This window comes from Cetorhinus maximus, chromosome 1, assembly GCF_964194155.1.
Source record: "Cetorhinus maximus chromosome 1, sCetMax3.hap1.1, whole genome shotgun sequence".
Taxonomy (NCBI): domain Eukaryota; kingdom Metazoa; phylum Chordata; class Chondrichthyes; order Lamniformes; family Cetorhinidae; genus Cetorhinus; species Cetorhinus maximus.
This window is the reverse complement of record NC_135879.1, coordinates 215,814,809-215,835,757: the sequence shown is the minus strand read 5'-3', so window position 1 is coordinate 215,835,757 and position 20,949 is coordinate 215,814,809. Positions and strand designations below refer to the sequence as shown.

The 20,949-nt window shown below is 43.4% G+C and overlaps 1 protein-coding gene across 1 annotated transcript in view; it reads right to left on the bottom strand.

Moving 5' to 3' along the window:
* LOC144687242 (uncharacterized) overlaps positions 1-20,949 on the bottom strand; it is a 51,899-nt gene that overhangs the window by 15,609 nt on the left and 15,341 nt on the right. The window contains exons 2-4 of the mRNA XM_078553067.1: positions 12,258-12,488; positions 10,306-10,441; positions 3,822-3,910 (exon numbers count right to left, since the gene is read on the bottom strand). Coding sequence (XP_078409193.1) covers positions 3,822-3,910; positions 10,306-10,441; positions 12,258-12,488 — 456 coding nt within the window. The remainder of the gene's footprint in view (positions 1-3,821; positions 3,911-10,305; positions 10,442-12,257; positions 12,489-20,949) is intronic.

Here is a 20,949-nt window from a genome sequence, read left to right as displayed (position 1 = left end):
GCAATGTGTCCAATGCCTCCCATAAAACTTCAGACAGGCAGGAAAGCCACCTGCTGGATGTTGTGGCCCCTGCCTTGAAATCCATTGGTGGGGTGGGGTGGGGCGGGGGGAAACCCAGCCCATCACTTCCAAATACAAAGCAAATAGCTCCTTCAAAATTCTCTTATCCAGTTCATAATTTTAATGGAATCATTAAGCACTGTTCAACAGTGGATAAGAACAGTGACAGATGGATGAAATGGGCAGACACACACACACGCACACACACGCACACACACACACACACACACACACACACACACACACACACACGAAATTTAACACTGTCGGGGGGGGAGGGGGCAAAAAAAAAAGAGCAGCAGCGATACAAAACGGTACAATTGTAAGACAAGAAAAAACCATACATTTTTGAAGATGGCAGGACTAGTCAGTAAGGCTGTTAAAAAAAGCAAATAGGATCCTATAAAGACGCATATAGTGCATAGAAGCTATGGTAAACCTTATTCTAATTCCCAGGGGATTAGAAGGCTCACAGTCTCATCATAAGAGATCAGTCATTTAGGACTGAGATGAGGAGATATTGCTTCATTCAGAAGTGTTGTGAAGCTTGGAATTCTCTATACCCGAGAGAGCGGTGGGTGCTCAGGGTATTTCGAAGACAGATGGCGCTAAAAGGAATGAAGAGCTGTAAGGATATTGTAGGAAAGTGCAGATGGAAGTTCAGTCATTATATCACTGGCTAGCAAAGCAGGCTCGATGGGCTGGAGAGACGAGAGAAGTTGGGATTTTTCTCCTTAAAGCAGAGGAGGCTCATGAAAGATTTACAATATTAAAAAAAGTTATGAAAAGTTCTTTGCCTCCGTCGCATCTGTTCTGATGATGCCACTTTCAAAAACAGTTCTTCTGACATGTCCTCCTTCTTCCTTAACCGAGGTTTTCCACCCACGGTCGTTGACAGGGCCCTCAACCGTGTCCAGCCCATATCCCGCGCATTCGCCCTCACGCCTTCTCCTCCCTCCCAGAAACATGATAGGGTCCCCCTTGTCCTCACTTATCACCCCACCAGCCTCCGCATTCAAAGGATCATCCTCCGCCATTTCCGCCAACTCCAGCATGATGCCACCACCAAACACATCTTCCCTTCACCCCCTCTGGCGGCATTCTGTAGGGATCGTTCCCTCCGGGACACCCTGGTACACTCCTCCATCACCCCCTACTCCTCAACCCCCACCTATGGCACCTCCCTATGCCCACGCAGAAGATGCAACACCTGCCCCTTCACTTCCTCTCTCCTCACCGTCCAAGGGCCCAAACACTCCTTTCAAGTGAAGCAGCATTTCACTTGCATTTCCCCTAACTTAGTCTACTGCATTCGTTGCTCCCAATGCGGTCTCCTCTACATTGGAGAGACCAAACGCAAACTGGGCGACCGCTTTGCAGAACACTTGCAGTCTGTCCGCAAGAAAGACCCAAACCTCCCTGTCGCTTGCCATTTTAACACTCCACCCTGCTCTCTTGCCAACATGTCTGTCCTTGGCTTGCTGCATTGTTCCAGTGAAGCCCAACGCAAACTGGAGGAACAGCACCTCATCTTCCGACTAGACACTTTACAGCCTTCCGGGCTGAATATTGAATTCAACAACTTTAGATCTTAAACTCCCTCCCCCCATCCCCACCCCGTTTCTTCCCCCTCCCTTTTGTTTTTTCCAATAAATTTATATAGATTTTTCTTTTCCCACCTATTTCCATTATTTTTAAATCTATAACTGTAATACCCTGTTGTCAGTCTTTCCACCCCACCCCCACTAGAGCTGTACCTTGAGTGTCCTGCCATCCAGTCTTAATTAGCACATTTTCTTAGATAATATCACCACCTTTAACACCCCTTTGTTCCTTTTGTCTGTGACATCTTTTGATTATCTGCTCCTATTACTGCTTGCTTGTCCCTACAACCAATCCCCCCCCCCACAACTTCTCTCCCCCCCACCCCACCACCCCCCCCAACCTTAAACCAGCTTATATTTCACCCCTCTCCTAACTTTACTCAGTTCTGCCGAAGGGTCATGAGGACTCGAAACGTCAACTCTTTTCTTCTCCGCCGATACTGCCAGACCTGCTGAGTTTTTCCAGGTAATTCTGTTTTTGTTGTGAAAAGTTCTGTTAGATAAGGAGAAACTGGTTCTACTGGCAGGAGAGCCTGTAACCAGAGGACACAGATTTAAGATAACTGGCAAATAAAAGGTTTAGTGGGGTGGGCGGGAGAAATAAGGAGAATTATTTTTAAAACAAGCAGAACATTGTTCTGATCTGGAATATATTGCCTGAAAGGGTGGTGGAAGCAGATTCAATACCAACTTTCAAAAGGGAATTGGATAAACTTGAAAAGTAGAAATGTTCATGGCAATGGTGAAAGAACAGGTGAGTGAAACTAACTGGAGCACTCTTCTCAAAAGTACTTCTATGAAGAGCCTCAGTTTCTGTATCATTCTATGCATCAATAGAAAATCTAACTCTACATCTACGCCAAACATGCTGAATAGATTGTTTCAGTGTGGATGGTCATCTGCATAGCAGCCTACAAAAATAACAACCATGGAACAACAAAGGCTCAAAATTAAAAAGCTCAATGGACATGGATCAAACTCCAAACTGATTTTCCTGAACAGAGAAATAACACAAGCTACTTTGGGGAGAAAAGAGTTGCTCTATTGTTTTCAGAGTTGTTTCACAATCAGGAAGTAAAATACTGCAGGAGGAGCTGTTGTAAAGAACATATCTTTTTATTTTCTGTTGGATTGTGGATTGGGATTGCAACGGCTGCAGTTTGAGAGAAATGTCAGGATGAGATATATATACAATGTTGCAGCCCTGGAACAGAATGTGCCATGAAAGGCAGGATGGTGCTGGACAGCAGTGCTAGACCAAGGGAGCTGTCTGATAACAGCTCCTGACCAGGTGACCAGGTTTTTGTGCAAGAGCAGTGCAGAAAGCTCCTGGCCTGCAAAGAGAAAACATCTCAAATCTCTTTTCCCCATTTCTCTCCTACTCTCTCTCTCTCTGAGGAAACATCTGTTAAAAGGAAAAGGAGAAAACCATTGTTAGAGACATTGAAAAGCAAGTTCTCAACCAGTGAGCTAAACACTGAAAATGCTGGAAGACCACCTCGTGTCATCAACAAGAACTGAAAGGAATTTGGAAGACATCGATCAAAATCAACCCATCGAATCCTGTGCTCCGGATTGGTGCTATTGAACTGTTTTATCCCACCCTTAAAACCTGTGGTGTGTGTGTGTGTGTGTGTGTACATGCATGTGCATGTATATATAGGGATTTAAGAAGGGAGTAGAGTTTAAGTTATTTACCTTTTAAGTTTATAAACCTGGTGCTTGTACTCTGATAACCTACATTAAGCAGTTAGGTAGCATTGTGGCAATCTGGTGGTTTGATCAAACTTTTCACATTTGTCATGGCTCGGGGAAGCAGTGGGGCTTGATATTACAGCACACTATCCCCAGTGAGTCGTGACACTGTTCAATCACAAACTCTGCTCCCTTCTTTTAGTTTAAAGATGATGCAAAACATCCATGTGGAAAAGGGGTGAACACAATGATCTAGTTTAAAACTTCCACTTTGCTGCGCAAGTCAATCAAAGTTGGGTTTAAACCTATGTTTGTTCCATTTATCTTCCATGAGTTATAAGTGAAGGGAGGAAGAATATAAAGAACACAAGACACAGCAATTTACTGCATTACCAACCCTCCCCACCCACCCCCAGCCCACCTTCACTGAACTCTTGCATAGCAGTAGGAAAGCAACTCTACCTGGAAGGCAAGCTCTGCAGGATTTGGAACCAGTTTCATTGGCATAAAACCCAGATTCACAGGATTGGCATTCTGTGCTCCCTGTAGAACTGCAAAAAAATAGACACCAAATTATTACGTTGGAACTTAAAATGACTTGTAATGAAAGTTTTAAAACTTAGAATAAAAGATTAGGCAATTGTGAAGATCTACCTCATACCGTTATAGATGGAATTGGAATTTATTATACAACAATCCCAAACCTTTCTGCTTTGAATCCACTTTATTACATGAAGGGCCTTTTCCTCCCCCACCTATATTTTGTAACAAGTTTATTGTTGGCTAAACTGAAGCTATATACACACACACACACACACACACACACACACACACACACACACAAGCAAAAAAGAATCCAGACAGATCTGAATTTGAACCCATACCCACAAAATGAAGGACAGTGTCATAACATTTTTCACCACTCAAAGTATCTACAATATATCAATACAAAGTCTGCCAAATGAGGAATTACACGGAGTGAGTGAACTGCCAAGAAGCCCCACAAAACACACTTAAAAAGAGTTAGAGAATTACTTTGCAATACATAACATTCCTCTCCGGCCACCTATAAACAAAGGTCAGCGAGTGTATTTTATTTGATTATTGGGCATAGAGAACAAGGTTGCATTGATATTTTTTTTATTTATTCTTCCATGGGATGTGGGTATCATTTGTTGCCCATCCCAATTGCCCTTGAACGGAGTGGCATTGTCATGAAACTAGCTTTTTTTCATTATATTATTGTGGTTTATTGAAAAGGACTTTTAAAGGGTGTGAGTGCGGATGGGTCCATCTGTATAATTTAATCGAATTAGAGTCAGATAGACTGAAAGCTTGAAATTATCAAGAGTTAGGGGTAAAAGGCATTTGAAATGCAAATGAATAAACATGGATGAGGTCTTAGCATGTAGGGTGTGAAGGAAATTTTCATTTTAGATAAATGAAGAGTTGTTTAGGTTTCAAAGGGATGATAGGATGTTTACAACTAACAAGATAAGCAAGGCTGAGCCGTATGTTTATTTTTCCCCCAAAGCTACTGACCATATTGGCAACATGAAAGATTTTTATATTATATGGGAAAAATAAATTTCCAAAGACGTATCGAACAATGGGATTTACAGATAAGAGAATAGAAGGCTATGTTGGGGGCCAGGTAAGATCTAAGAGGACCATGTAAAACAACCTTGGGGATGCCTCCAGCCATTTTTGCAGAACTCTGCTGTATCCAGTAACCAAAGATGGGGGAAAGCCTTTGTAATTCCACTGTCGAGTGAGTGCTGTGGTAAACTTGCTGGCTTGATGATTTAAATTTAAAATATATTTTGGACTGTTGCCTTAAAAGGGATGTGTAGTTGGGAGACAGGTTAATCAGGAATTTTGGGATTAGTTATAGTATTAAGTAACTGTAATCTTATGTATGTGCTTGAAATCTTTTTTGTTAATAAATATTTTAATTTAGTTTTTAAATCTCTAAAGGTGTTAGTGGGCTTATTACTTCTGATTTCAGTGCTCAAATCTTTTCATAATAAATACAAATTACAAAACTATTGTGATAGTGTGTGGCCAAGTTTCCCTTGTGGATTTGGTCTGCCTGGCACACATCACTTGCCACATCATAACAGGATTGTTAGGCCATTTCAGAGGGCAGTTAAGAGTCAACCATGCTGCTGTGGGTCTGGAGTCCCATGCAGGTCAGACCAGTTAAGGATGGCAGATTTCCTTCCCTAAAATGATGCAGGTGAACTGGATGGGTTTTATAACAATTGATGATAGTTTCATGGTCACCATTACAGAGACTAATTTTCAATTCCAGAATCATTAATTGAATTTAAATTCTATAGCTAACTTGATGGGATTTGAACTCATGTCCCCACAGCATTAGCCTGGGTCACTGGATTGGTAGTCCATTGACTATACCACTACGCCACCATCACCCCCTTCATCCTGCATCTCTTAACGTTGTGATAAACCTCAGTCTACGACCCTTGAGGGAGTTAGATTGACTGATCATACCATTTTTTCAAAATCAGATACCTATAATGAAAGCACCTTCCTTATAATTTAAAAAAATCCAAGTGAGCATGTAAGACAAGATGGAAAAATCACTTCCCAGGGTAAACTTATAGCAGAAAACACTAAGCACCAACTTTCGTAGAAAACAGCACTTTTCCCTTGCATCAATTAATTCATCTTTTAAATGTCGAGAGGCTTAGGGAAGGAACTCCAGAGTTTAGGGAGTTTTCAGTTCTGCTTCATGCTCTCGTCTGGACCTGGAAAAATGTATAAATTTTGCTTCCAATTTCCACCCCTCCATCATTTTCACATGGTCCATCTCGGACACTTCCCTTCCCTTCCTTGACTCCTCTGTCTCAATTTCTGGTGATAGACTGTCCACCAATATTCATTACAAGCCTACCGACTCCCACAGCTACCTCGACTACAGCTCCTCAAACCCCGCTTCCTGTAAGAACTCCATCCCATTCTCTCAGTTCCTTCGCCTCCATCGCATCTGTTCTGATGATGCCACTTTCAAAAACAGTTCCTCTGACATGTCTTCCTTCTTCCTTTACCGAGGTTTTCCACGCATGGTGGTTGACAGGGCCCTCAACCGGGTCCGGCCCATCTCCCGCGCATCCGCCCTCACACCTTCCTCTCCCTCCCAGAACCATGATAGGGTCCCCCTTGTCCTCACTTATCATCCCACCAGCCTCTGCATTCAAAAGATCATCCTCCGCCATCTCCACCAACTCCAGCATGATGCCAGCAACAAACACATCTTCCCTTCACCCCCCCCGGCGGCATTCTGCAGGGATTATTCCCTCCGGGACACCCTGGTCCACTCCTCCATCACCCCCTACACCTCAACCCCCTCCCACGGCACCTTCCCATGCAACCGCAGAAGATGCAACACCTGCCCCTTTACTTCCCCTCTCCTCACCGTCCAAAGGCCCAAACACTCCATTGAAGTAAAGCAGCATTTCACTTGCATTTCCCTCAATTTAGTCCACTGCATTCGCTGCTCCCAATGCGGTTTCCTCTACATTGGAGAGACCAAATGGAGACTGGGTGACCGCTTTGCAGAACACCTTCGGTATGTCCGCAAGCATGACCCAGACCTCCCTGTCGCTTGCCATTTCAACACTCCACCCTGCTCTCATGCCCACATGTTCGTCCTTGGCCTGCTGCATTGTTCCAGTGAAGCTCAACGCAAACTGGAGGAACAGCACCTCATCTTCCGACTATGCACTTTACAGCCTTCCGGACTGAATATTGAGTTCAACAATTTTAGATCATGAACTCTCTCCTCCATCCCCACCCCCTTTCTGATCTCCCTTTTTTCCAATAATTTATATAGATTTTTCTTTTCCCACTTATTTCCATTATTTTTAAATGTATTTCCATCCATTGTTTTATCTCTACCTTTTAGCCTATTTCGATCCCTTCCCCCCACCCCACCCCCACTAGGGCCATCTGTACCTTGCTCGTCCTGCTTTCTACCCTTAATGTCACCTATTAGCACATTCCTTAGATAATGTCACCACCTTCAACACCTCTTTGTCCTTTTGTCTATGACATCTTTTGGTAATCTCCACCTATCACTGGCCCTCTATCCAGCTCTACCTGTCCCACCCCCCTTTAAACCAGCTTATATTTCACCTCTTTTCTATTTTTCCTTAGTTCTGTTGAAGAGTCATACGGACTCGAAATGTTAACTGTGTTCCTCTCCGCAGATGCTGTCAGACCTGTTGAGATTTTCCAGGTATTTTTATTTTTGTTTTGGATTTCCAGCATCCGCAGTTTTTTGCTTTTATCCAGAGTTTAGGGCCTGGACAGCTGAAGGCATGACTGCCAATGGTGGAGTGATGACTAAGAACTCTGTGTTGCTCCATTCCTAGAGTTGTAGTGCTGTAGGAGTTACATAGCTGGGGAGGGATTTGAAAATAAGAATTAAAAAAGTAGAGGTGTTGCCAGGTCAGGAGCTAAAGGACAGCAGGCATCAGGGTGATGGGTGAACAGGATTTGGTTGAGTTAGGATAGATGGATGAGCTCAACTTTAGGGAGCATGGAAGATGAGAAGCCAGCTACAAGGGGTTTAGAATAGTTGAGCCTTGAAGTAACAAAGTATGGATGAGAATTCCAGCAGCAGATGGACTGAATCATCTGTTTCTCCATTTCCACGGTTCGGTCCTCATTTTTGAGCAACTCGTGAGGGTCCCAGCAACATCTACCATGGTAGTAAAATGTTTCATTATGAACAGTCTAGTCCCTCCCAGAATTCAGTACACCGAACATGGCTGGAATGTATTTTTTAAAATGGTAGCCAACACAGGAAAAGAAAAGTTCAAATTCCTAAAACTGTCATGACCCCATTTAGATATTAAATCAGTTCACATTCCTACAGGAAGTGTGTGTGTGTTAATTGGCTCTCTGTGATCCACTTTACTCATTCACTTCCTGTCACCAGTTTCAATCCCGCAAATGCCCATTAAACACTTAAGCAAAGGCAGCAGGTCCCAAAGCTACTGTAATGGATGGAAGAGTATAAGAACAACGTTTATGATCGCAAAGCAGAGTCACACGCACAGTAAACTAAAGGTTTCCCACCAAAAGGAAGTTTAATACAGATCTTCCAGCGGGTCAGCTAGAAAAGCTAGCAAGCAACTGAGCTACTGGTATATTTAAAAAATTTAGATCTTGGTGTGCAGGGGACAATTTCAAAGTTTGCAGATGACACAAAACTTGGGAGAATTGTAAACTGTGAGGAGGACAGTGTAGAACTTCAAAAGGACATTGACAAATTGGTGGAGTGAGTAGATAGGTGGCAGATGAAGTTCAATGCGGGGAAGTGTGAGGTGATACGCTCATTAAAGGTGGCAGGACAGGTAGAGAGAGTATTCTAGGCTTCATTAATAGGGGCATAGAGTACAAGAGCAGGGAGTTTATGATGAACTTATATAAGACACTGGTTAGACCTCAGCTGGAGTATTGTGTAGAGTTCTGGGTGCCACACTATAGGAAGAATGTGAATGCATTGGAGAGAGTGCAGAAGAGGTTTACAAGAACGGTTCCAGGGATGAGACACTTCCGTTATGAGGAAAGATTGGAGAAGTTGGGACTGTTTTCCTTGGAGAAGAGAAGGCTAAGAGGAGACTTGATAGAAGTTTTCAAAATCATGAGGGGTCTCGATAGAGTAGATAGGGAGAAACACCTACTCTGAGATGAGGAGAAATTTCTTCAGCCAGAGAGTGGTGAGCCTGTGGAATTCGCTACCACAGAAAGTAGTTGAGGCCAAAACATTGTATGTTTTCAAGAAGGAGTTAGATATAGCTCTTGGGGCGAAAGGGATCAAAGGATATGGGGAGAAAGTGGGAGCAGGCGATTGAGTTGCATGATCAGCCATGATCATAATGAATGGCGGAGCAGGCTCGAAGGGCCGAATGGCCTGCTCTATGTTTCTATGTTTCTAAACTGTTCCCGCTCATAAACGGATCAAGGACGAGAGGGCACAGATTTAAAGTATTTGCAAAAGAAGCAAATGTGAGGCTAGAAAAAACTTTTTCACACAACGAGTAGTTAGGGTTTGGAATGCACTGCCTGGAAGTGCGATGGAGCCAGGTTCAACTGAGGCATTCAAAAGGGCATTGGATGATTATTTAAATAGAAACAATGTGCAGGGTTATAGGGAAAAGGCAGGAAATTGGCACCAAGTTAAAATGCCCAGAAAGCCAGTGCAGACACGATGGGCCAATTGGTCTCTTTCTACAATATAACAATTCTGTGATTCTGTGATAGTGAGACCAGTTAGTGTCTGATTCAGTTCCTGGTCTGTACAGGGTTGGTTGATCTTAGTGGGGTAATGGTATGGGTTGTAGTCTGGATGCATCTGTACAATGTTTTATTCATTTTGCTAACCCCTAGTGGACTATCACCATCAGCTCTCCTGTACTCTTCAGTAATGCCCTTTCCTCTTAAACGTTCACATGTCTAGTCATCAGTTTAGTTGCTCTAGGATGAAGGTTTAGCAAACATTTTTCCTGCCTTCCAATTTGAAGGCACATAATTAAGCAACCTTTTAGTTCATTGTTCCTTTTTCACTTTCCCAACTCCTCAGCCTATGCAAGTCTGGCTATATTTCTGTTATTAAAACCTCAATTGCTTCAGTAACTGGAAATTTAGTCAGCTTTTTCTATAACTTATGGATAAACACTGACAAATGGTGATATGGTGCTCATTTGACCATTCATCTGGTGGGTGCAAAGCCTCAATGTCACTGCAGAAGGAAGGTTAAACATCAGAAGAGATTAGGATTGGGCTCAACTACATTGCCCCTCTGGCCAAAGAGCCTGCCATTCAGTGCCTAGGGCCACCTGTGAAGAAAGGCCACTTGTGAAGGTATTAGAGGGAGCCCAATGTCCAATTGTTAGTATTTCTCCCATGTACTTACTTCGTATAAGCACCTTTTGAACAAGGCAGACAAGTCATCCGTCCAGCTTGAGACTGGTAATAACCCTGTGGGCACATCAGACAATCATGTGGGGCAAGGCAGAACCCATCAGAACAGCAGGAGCAGTTCAGGGACCCTTGAATTGAAAAAATAAAAGTTACGGCCACTTAAATATCCATCACATTATACATGAAATATAAACACTTTAGTTAAACTCAATAATATAACGAGGACATTCGTAAACCTTAGATAACAGCAGAAGTGTGTCAAATTCAAAATAGCTTGGCAAGTCAGGCTTCCCTTTGTCCCATAAACCACCTCAAATTCGCGCTGGAATATATGATTTAATTGATTGGCGAAACAGGTTTAAGGAACTGAATGACCTTCTCCTGATCCTAAATTCCTAAATCTGAGGATGCATGTGGCTCACGTAGATACTTCCGATGTTAGAATCATATCGCTCAAGACTGAAGTTTCTTTTACAAAATGGAAGAATTTGTCAAGATCTGGACATGTGGATGCTAACCTGGGATTTTTTTTTTAAAAAAAAAGGTCATAAGTTCACCTTGGAACTGTAAACAAGCAGGCCTCTTCCAAGAAATCACCTGGCCTATACGGTACTTGAGAAGGAGTTGTTTGTTTGTGTTGAACTGCAAAAGGAAATCAATTAATGAAAATCTGGGAGACAAAAAGGCATGGGAGAGAGAAAAAAAACTTAAGCTTGTTTTGAAGGCAAAAACAAAAAATGCTGGAAAAACTCAGCAGGTCTGACGGCATCTGTGGAGAGAAAGACAGAGTTAATGTTTTAAGACCGTATGACTCTTCGTCAGAACTAGATAGCTCTGAAGAAGAGTCATAGGCACTCAAAACGTTAACTCTGTCTTTCTCTCCACAGATGCCGTCAGACCTGCTGAGCTTTTCCGGCATTTTCTGTTTTTGTTTCAGGTTTCCAGCACCTGCAGTATTTTGCCTTTGTTTTGAAGGCAGTTTGGTTAGAGACCAAGCTGAGGAAAGAAGGCTACCTCGACTGGCCCCCTTTCTCTACCTTGCCTAAAATTGTGTGGCCATCAACCTGTAGCCAGAGAACCCTCACCGGAGCGTAACCAGCTTTGCAGGTCCAAATGCAGACTGAGACCAGTGGTGAGAACACCCAGGCATCCACTGGGATCAGCAGCCTGTCTTTATGTGAGAGAACTCCAAGTCAACAGGGCTGAGGCCCTGTGAACGTTATCCTTTATTTTATAACACCCATCCCTGCAGAGAGATTCCATTGTGCAAGTGGGCGAGCTGGGGGAATTCTTCAGGAAGAGATAGATAGTTATACTCGATTACAAATGTGTGTTAACCAGTACTTGCAGCTTGTTAAAAGAAGTTTTGCTTTTAAAATAAATTAAATCATTCCGAGTCTTTGAAAGAAGACTGACCAGTGTCCCTTGTTTTCTAGGTGCTAGAGGTATAGGTACACAACTGGCCATTTTGGTGAGTAAATTAAGCATTTAAATTAACGGTACAGACTGTGGAGTAGTAGGGCTTGATAATTCGCACACTCCTCACATCCCGGTGATAATACTGAGGATTGGATTTCCATAGTGGTACTAATTTGCATTAGGATGATCCAAACAGATTACAGCTGCGCATCCAGGCACACTAAAAAGTACACCAACAAATGCATCATCACATATGACATGCGTTAAACGAAGATAGCACAAGATGATGGAACTGGCTGGAACGGTGCACCAGAGACCAAGGCCGGGATTTTCCTGGTCCTGTCGTATCAGGTCCTGCCACAGGAGGTTCGGTGGGAACAGATGAGCCTGGTGGCGGGCGGGGGCGGAAAATCCCGCCCCAAGATTCATTCCACAGGGGGAAAAAAAAGAGCAAAGATTTTAAGTACATTGCTGCTTTAAAACTTGGGCAAAACTTCTAACTAAAGAAACACCAAAGCCACTTACCATTATTGGAGAAATGCCCTGGAGAACACACAGCACAATTAGAGATGTTTAAAACTGTACAGTTTGGAGAAATGGATGTGACTGTCCCTGAAAAGTGAGCTGATGTGGCGTTAATTCCCTGTGTCGTGCTGCTGGTAATGTTAATGCCATCAGCTGTGTTAGGCAAAGTGGTCACTAGTGTAGAACCAAGTGGAACTGTAGGAACAGTGCTGACTTGACCAAGCACCAAACCTAAAAATAAAAACACAAGCATGACTTTTTAAAAAAAGAAACAGAATGATGCCATATGCGCACATAATAATTATAATCACAACTCGGTGCATTAACATTCTGGTTATTGGGTTAATACACTGAATGCAGAAACCAGAGCCCCAGTAAGAACATAAGAAATAGGAGTAGACCATTCGGCCCCTCAAGCCTGCCCCGCCACTCGTTGAGATCATGGCTGATCTGCCCCAGGCCTCAACTCCTCTTTCGTGCCAGCTCCTTATAGCCTTCAACTCCAATATTTCAGAAAGATTCCATTATCCGAGAAGTAATCTTTACAGGCATTTAATCTCGTCATAGAAAGGTTTCCTAAACAACAGTCAAGATATCGAGCAAAAGTGAATTCTGGACTAGTACAGTGTAGTAATTATGGTTTTATTTAGTGTGCAATGTACCTTTAAGAATAATACTTGTTAAGGAAGATCACATGATCTGTAATAACCAATAGGAGAGTAGTGCAGGCTACCTCAGGAGTCGGAGTAGAGGTAGAGTTGGAGTTGAAAGCACACATGTAGTTGCTGCTGAGTATATTGTAAATAAACTTAATGTTTCCACTCAAGCAGTGTCTGCATATGAACTCTATCATTAATAGTACAATTCAGCCACCCTACAACATATGGCATAACAATGCAATGGTGGAAAAAGCAAGCAGCTCTGCCATTTTTTAAGGTTTACACCCAGCTGGTTAGACATTCAGGAACTTACTTCATTACCACATTGGAATATGTTCCCATTACTCAATTGCTGCAAAGAAACAAGACGAATTGGCACTTTGCTATTGATACAAGCCACAGAATGGAGCGATAGGGGCTCACATCCATGATGCTCCATACAGATTCTCAGTCATTGGAGGCAGACAAGAACATGGAGGGAAGCAAAATGAACAATAGCCTGATCTATACTCTCAATTACAGAGCACAGCATCATATTTAAATTCTATCATCCTTCCCTTGGGATTGCAAACTCCTCGCTGGAAAGTGCTCTAATCACCCAAATGATCACTCACATATCTACTTTGCACTGCACCGCTGTAGGAATGCATGAATTTGGCTCATATGCAGATTTCATAGGGCAAAGGTTCTACCTATCTTGAAGAGAGAAGAGTTCAGAGATGGGAAAGTAAATATATACTGATTACTATACTGATTACTAGTCAGCCAAAGCAAGATATGCTGTCACTAGGTAACATGAGATTAGTTAGGGGAAAGAATTGTGGGTTTCCCCACACTAAAGAAAATCTTGATACCTAGGCAATTGCCCAATGCTTTTCACTTTACCACACAGCACATGACCAGATGGGATTTAGCATTGATTCAAGTTAGTGCAATCGCAGACAAGCAGAAAAGCTAACTGCATCCTTACACTGTGGCTTTTCTTGCTTACAAACTGCTTAACCACAGCACAAACAAAATCACGAGTCCCATCAACAGGCAGCGTAAAAATTGGACCTACAAGATTGATGGTTTGTTCCCAAATTGCCATGAAAAATCAATAACAATAGCAACATCCCTTAACAGGACGTTCTACTTAGTGGTTAACAAGCCAATATCCCAATAAGCTGAGGAAGGAATGAAAAAAAACACAACAAATTCGTCAGTTGCATCAAGACCAGGCCACAAGGATCGTTAGTGCATGAAGTGAAAAGTTTGGCACTGCTACTGTAAGAGCTTTTCCTGTGGTGAAGGTTAAAGGGACATAAAGAAAACACTTGTCAATTACATAATGCACTAAAATTATTTCAAAAGGCATTTTTTGGCTACATAGGCATTAAAATAGTAACAGCTATCTTGTGTCAAATTTGTCTCATGATCCTTGTAGAGACTTTTAAAAAGAAATTCGAACTTCCAGTGACTGACTGGAAGGATCACATAACAAGGTTAAGTTAAGTCAAGCCTTCTATTGTAACAAACTAAAAGCAACATTGACTAAACACTGTTTCAGTAGGCAACCTATACTCTTAAATGGGGGACCCTTTCTGTAGTTTACCTTTTACAATGACCAAAAATCCCCCGATACAGTTATACTTCACTGTCCTTCAAGTGGAAACTTCATTCTCCAAGAACCAGTCCAGGGTTATTCTCAGCTCCTTTTCCTGTCCCACCTAGGTAACTTTTATTCCCTGAACTGACTTTGAGGAATGAATTGTAGTTCCTTCCTCTAGCCAAAGCTAGACAAATCTCCCAGCTGTGTTTAAACCCTCATGAACTTGGTTTCTTCATCCTGAGCATGGGCTCCCACCTGCATCTTGTATGGTGAACAATAGGGACTTGTTGTCTCTATCTCTCTGCTTGCATTCTTGAAGACAGAGCCTAACAGTTCAGGGTATTTTTTTAGGAAATCCTCTATCTCAATCCTACAATGGCTTCTTATGGACTCTTCCCCCTCTCAAAGCCTATCTCCACAGCAAAGTGACTCATATGGGCCTTGTATCCAGGTAGAAATGCTGATTAGTATTCTCCAGATCCACAACTTCATTTTATCAAGAATTAAATAGACAGTTTAAAGTATTGCCATTTATGAAACTTGACATTCCTAACAACGCCCAGTAACTTGGAGAATAATGGTCTATCGATCGTCAGCACAGCTTCCCTGGTTATTACTGTGTTTACAGGTGTGAATATCTAGCACCTCAGCAAAATACCCTGGGGCCCCCTTTAACAGCCAAGCCACTCAGGCTTGTCGTCAGCATAATTCAGAGCAGGTCTTGTGACCCCTCCCTTCATTCTTCCTTTTTACCTTAAAGGCACAGTCCCAAAACATCATAACCTCTGTATTTGTAACATTCAAGAATACAATTTGCCTTTTGAGCTCAGAGTACACATTTTCACCCTCCATCCCAGCCTGTACCTGGGTGTACCAGACTCAACAGGAAAATAGTCACAAAGTGATGAATGTCAGTGCTGAGGCATAATTACCAGGTTCAGTGCAGATACAAACCTTAAGTCTTGTAAGCCAGGTACCATTTACCACCACCCAGCCCCCCACCCCCCTGCCCCTCCCAACCTTGTAATTCAGCAATGTAAAATACAAATTTTAAAAGCAGTTTGTTGAATACAGCTAAGCAAAGGGCAGTCTGGTGCCTATAATGGATGCATTTCACTTTCATTAGCACAAATTCATGAATGCTTTCATAGATGATACAGCACAGATGGAGGCCTTGGCCCATCATTCCTGTGACAGCCCTTTCAAAGAGCTAAACCTTTAGTCCCATTCACCGTCACATCCGCCTGCGTACAAACTTTCTCTCTTCAAGTATTTATCCAATTCACTTTTGCAGGTTATTATTCAATTTACTTCCCCAACTCTATTAGGTAATGCTTTTCAGATGATAACCAGAATTTAAAAAAAGTCTCTCCTCTCCAACTAGAAACAGTTTCTCCTTATTTACTCTAATCAAAAACCCTTCACGAACCTCTATTAAATCTCTCCATAACCTTCTCTACTCTCAAAGAAATCAGCCTTGGTTTCTCCAGTCTCTTTACATAACTTGAAGTCCCCCATCCCTGTACCATTCTAGTAAATCTCCTCTGCATCCTCTCTAAAGGCTCGATATTCTTCTTAAAAGCGTGGTGCTTAGAATCAGAAGGAATACTCCAGCTGAGCCTTATCCAGTGTTTTATAAAAGTTTTTAACCATAATTTTCTAGCTTTCGTAGCCTATGCTTCTGTTCATAAAGCCAAGGTCTGCTTTCTCAGCCTTCTCAACTTGCCCTGTCACCTTGAAAGGTTTGTCTACATACACCCCCAGGTCTTCGTTCCTACACCCACTTCAAAATTGTACCATTTAGTTCATGCCACCTCTTCTCATGCTTCCTACCAAAACACACCTTCGCACTCCTTTGCGTTAAAGTTCACCTGCCCATTTTGTCAGTTTGTTGTCTTACTATTCCCTTCACTGTTTTACTACACTTCCGCGTTTCATGTCATTTCCAAACTTCGAACTTATATTAACGACCTTGCATATACATGGAGGCATCTTGAAAAAGAGCAGGAATCCTATACCAACCCCTGGGAGATACCACTATGAACGTCCCTCCAGTTTGAAAAGTAACTCTTCTCCACTCCTCTCTGCCTTTGTCCATTATCCGATTTCCTATTCATGCTGCCATTGCCCCTTTACTCCCATGGGTTTCACCATCGGTGGTACCAACCCTTTCCAGCCCCTCTTCACCTCCCAAACCTCATGTGCAAGCCAGGGATTAAGACCAACTAATTTAGCGACATTACCAGCTGCATTACATCATGGGCACTGTTCTTTCTCCCCTTCCCAAGAAGTCCACACAGATCGTTAGCCAACACTGGTGCCAACTGGCAACTGAACAGTTTAATTTTCTTCCTTGACCCCTTCCAAGTTCAGTGTTGTATGATATGCCCAACGCAATCTGGCTGGCAATATACTGAGCAGTAATTGGGCAGGTTGATTAATAAGTATAATGGATCTTCTTGGTCAGGTCAGAAAGTCACAGTAGAAGGAAAAACTCAACAAGACACTAACTCATCCTCCAACCATTCACAATCAATGCCATCACTTCACTTTATTTTGTAACCTTCAGAAGTCTAAACTGTGCAAGTGAAAATCAGTTTTGGGATAAGAGTAGTTTACCCTTTGTTGCCAATATCTAGTTCATGGTTCACATGTTTTTGAATATCATCTTTAGTTTCAGGAATTAAAGTTTAACTATTAAAAAATGATAAATGTAATTAAAGCAAGCTTGGAGTCTATTATGTTTAAAAGGTTGGAGTCACGTTGCCTTAAAGAGGTTAACAGCTAGGAATACAAAGTAATTAAAACGCTAGGCTTTAGAGATTGCCAGAAAACATCAAGAAATGGCAGTTCAAAAAGGTGACCATGTTTGTTTAGTAAAGTCAGAATAGAAGAGATGGAGCTATAAAACAGGTGGGCTTATTTAGCTAAAGAGTTGGATACATGATGTCTACAATGCTTGCAAGACAAATCGCAGCCCAGAGAGATGTTTTTGTTTTGGGAGGTAGAGCTAAATTAGTTCAAAAGTATTCAGCAAACCCCAAAAGGTCGTGAAACCCATGAAGTGAAGGATAATCAAACTGAAGGTCAGTTTGAGGACAGCCCAGATGAGTGGAGCTTAGGGAGGTTTGCTGGTTTCAATTTATCTGGGTGCTTTCTGAGAGCCATTTGGTAGTGCAGAACTTGAGTACTGCTGAAAAAAGAGTGTAAAAGTTTTTCAACTTGCATTCATCAGGACAATCGCAAGAATACTAATGTTAGGGAAGCAACAACTTTACATACTGTATGAGATGAATGTGCTGGTTGGTTGCCAAGTGGTCTCTGGTTTCTTTTTAATTCATTTATGGGTTGTGGGAATTGCAGGCTAGGCCTGCAGTTATTGCCCATCCCTGAATACCTTTGAGAAGGTGGGACGTGCTGCCTTCTTGGATCGCAGCAGTCCATGTGTTGTAGGTACACCCACAGTGCTGTTACGGAGGGAGTTCCAGGATTTTGACCCAGCAACAGTGAAAGAACAGCAATATATTTCCAAGTCAATATGGTGAGTGTTTTGGATGGGAACTTCCACAGGGTGGGGTTCCCATGTATCTGCTGCCCTTGTCCTTCTAGATGATAGTGGTTGTGGGTTTGGAAGATGCTGTCTAAAGGAGGCTTGGTGAGTTCTGCAGTGCACCTTGTAGATGGTACACATTGCTACTGTGCGTCAGTAGTGGAGGGAATGAATGTTTGTAGATGGGGTACCAATCAAGCAAGCTGCTTTGCCTGGATGGTGTCAAGCTTCGTGTACTTGGAGCTGCATTCAACCAGGCAAGTGAGTAGTAGTCCATCACACTCCTGACTTGTGCCTTGTAGATGGTGGACAGGCTTTGGGAGTCAGGAGGTGGGTTACTAGCTGCAGAATCGCTGCTCTAGTAGCCACAGTATTTATATGGCTAGTCCAGTTCAGTTTCTGGTCAATGGCAACCCTCAAAAATTGTTGATAGTGGGGGAATTCAGTGATGGTAATGCCATTGAATTTCAACAGAAGATGGTTGGACTCTCTCTTGTGGAGATGGTCATTGCCTGGCATATGTGGTCTGAATATTACTTACCACTTGTCAGCCCAAACCTGGATGTTGTCCAGACATTGCTGCATTTGGACATGGACTGCTTCAGTATCTGAGGAGACGCAAATGTGCAATGTTCAGCACCAATCATCAGCGAACATCCCCACTTTTGACCTTAGGTTATGATGAAGCAGCTGAAAATTGTTGGGCTGAGGACACTACCCTGAGGAACTCCTGTGGTGATGTCCTGGAACTGAGATGATTGATCTCCAACAACCACAAACATCTTCCTTTGTGCTTGGTATGACTCCAACCGGTGGAGAGTTTTCCCCAATTCCCATTGACTCCAGTTTTGCTAGGGCTTCTTGATGCCACACTCGGTCAAATGCAGGCTTAATGTCAAAGGCAGACACTCTCGCCTCACCTCGGGAGTTCAGCTCTTTTGTCCATGTTTGAATCAAGGCTGTAATGAGGTCAGGAGCTGAGTGGCCCTGGCGGAACCCAAACTGAGTGGCAGTGAGCAGGTTATTGCTAAGTAAGTGCCACTTAATAGCACTGCTGATGACCCCTTCCATTACTTTACTGATGATCGAGAGTAGACTGATGGGGCGGTAATTGGCTGGGTTGGATTTGTTCTGCTTGTGTACAGGACATACCTGGGCAATTTTCCACATTGCCGTGTAGATGCCAGTGTTGTAGCTGTACTGGAACAGCTTGACTAGGAGCGAGGCAAGTTCAGGAGCACAAGTCTTCAAAACTATTGCTGGAATATTTTCAAGGCCCATAGCCTTTGCAATATCCAGTGCCTTCAGCCGTTTCTTGATGTCACGTAGGGTGAATCAAATTGGCTGAAGACTGGCATCTGTGATGCTGGGGACCTCTGGAGAAGGCAGATAGATCATCCGCTTGGCATCTCTGGCTGAAGGTTGTTGCAATTGCTTCAGCCTCATCTTTTGCACTGATATGCAGGGCTCCTCCATCATTGATAATGGGGATCTTTGTGGAGCCTCCTTTTCCAGTGAGTTGTTTAATTGTCCATCATCATTCATGACTGCATGTGGCTGAACTGCGGAGCTTAGATCTCATCATTGGTTGTGGAATAGCTTAGCTCTATCAGTTGCTGCTTAGGACTACTTGTGTGCCAAACAGCATGTTATAACTTCACCAGGTTGACACCTCATTTTTAGGTATGCCTGGTGCTGCTCCTGGCATGCCCTCCTGTGCTCTTCGTTGAACCAGGGTCGATCCCCTGGATTGATGGTAGAGTGGGGGATATGCCGGGCCATGAGGTTACAGACTGTGGTTGGGTAGAATTCTGCTGCTGCTGATAGCCCTCAGCACCTCATGGATGGCCAGCCTTACATTGCTAGATCTGTTTGAAATCTATCCCATTTAGCACGGTGGTAGTGCCACACCACACAATGGAGGGTATCCTCAATGTGGAGACAGGATTTAGTCTCCACAACAACTGTGCGGTGGTCATTCCTACCGATACTATCTCGGACAGATGCAACTGCGGCAGGCAGGTTGGTGAAGTTAAGGTCATGTACGCTTTTCCCTCATTGGTTCTCTCACCACCTGTTGCAGACCCAGTCTAGCAGTTATGTCCTTTAGGACTCGGCCAGCTCAGTCAGTTCTGGTGCTACTGAGCCACTCTTGGTGATGGACATTGAAGTCCCCTACCCAGAATACATTGTGCAACTTTGCCACCCTCTGCTTCCTCCAAGTGATGTTCAACATGGAGGAGCACTGATTGATCAGCTGACAGGGAGTGGTGTGTGATAACCAGCAGGGGGTTTCTTTGCCCATATTTGACCTGATGCCATGAGACTTCCTGGGGTCCGGAGTCAATGTTGAGGACTCCCAGGGCAACTCCCTCCCGACTGTATACCACTGTGCCACCACCTCTGCTGCGTCTGTCCTGCCAGTGGGATAGGACATACCCAGGGATGGCAATGGTGGAGTCTGGGACATGATCGGAAAGGCATGATTCCATGGGGATGCCTATGTCAGGCAGTTGCTTGACTAGTCTGAGAGACAGCTCTCCCAATTTTGGCACTAGGCCCCAAACCTGCCAACAAGGATGGTGCTATTGTTGTCTGGCATATTGACCTCTACCTCGCAGAGGCCAAGCGCCAACTCTCAGGTACTTCCTCCTACCTCCCCCTGGACCATGACCCCACCACCAAACATGAAGCCATCATTTCCAAGACTGGCCTCATCTCCTCGGGAGATCTTCCCTCCACTGCTTCCAACCAGTCTCCCAACCCCAGACAGCTTCTACCTCTTTATCAAAATCCACAAACAGGACTGTCCCAGTAGACTGATCATGTCAGCCTGTTCCTGCCCCACGAAACTCATTTCTTCCTATTTTGACTCCGTTCTCTCTCCCCTTG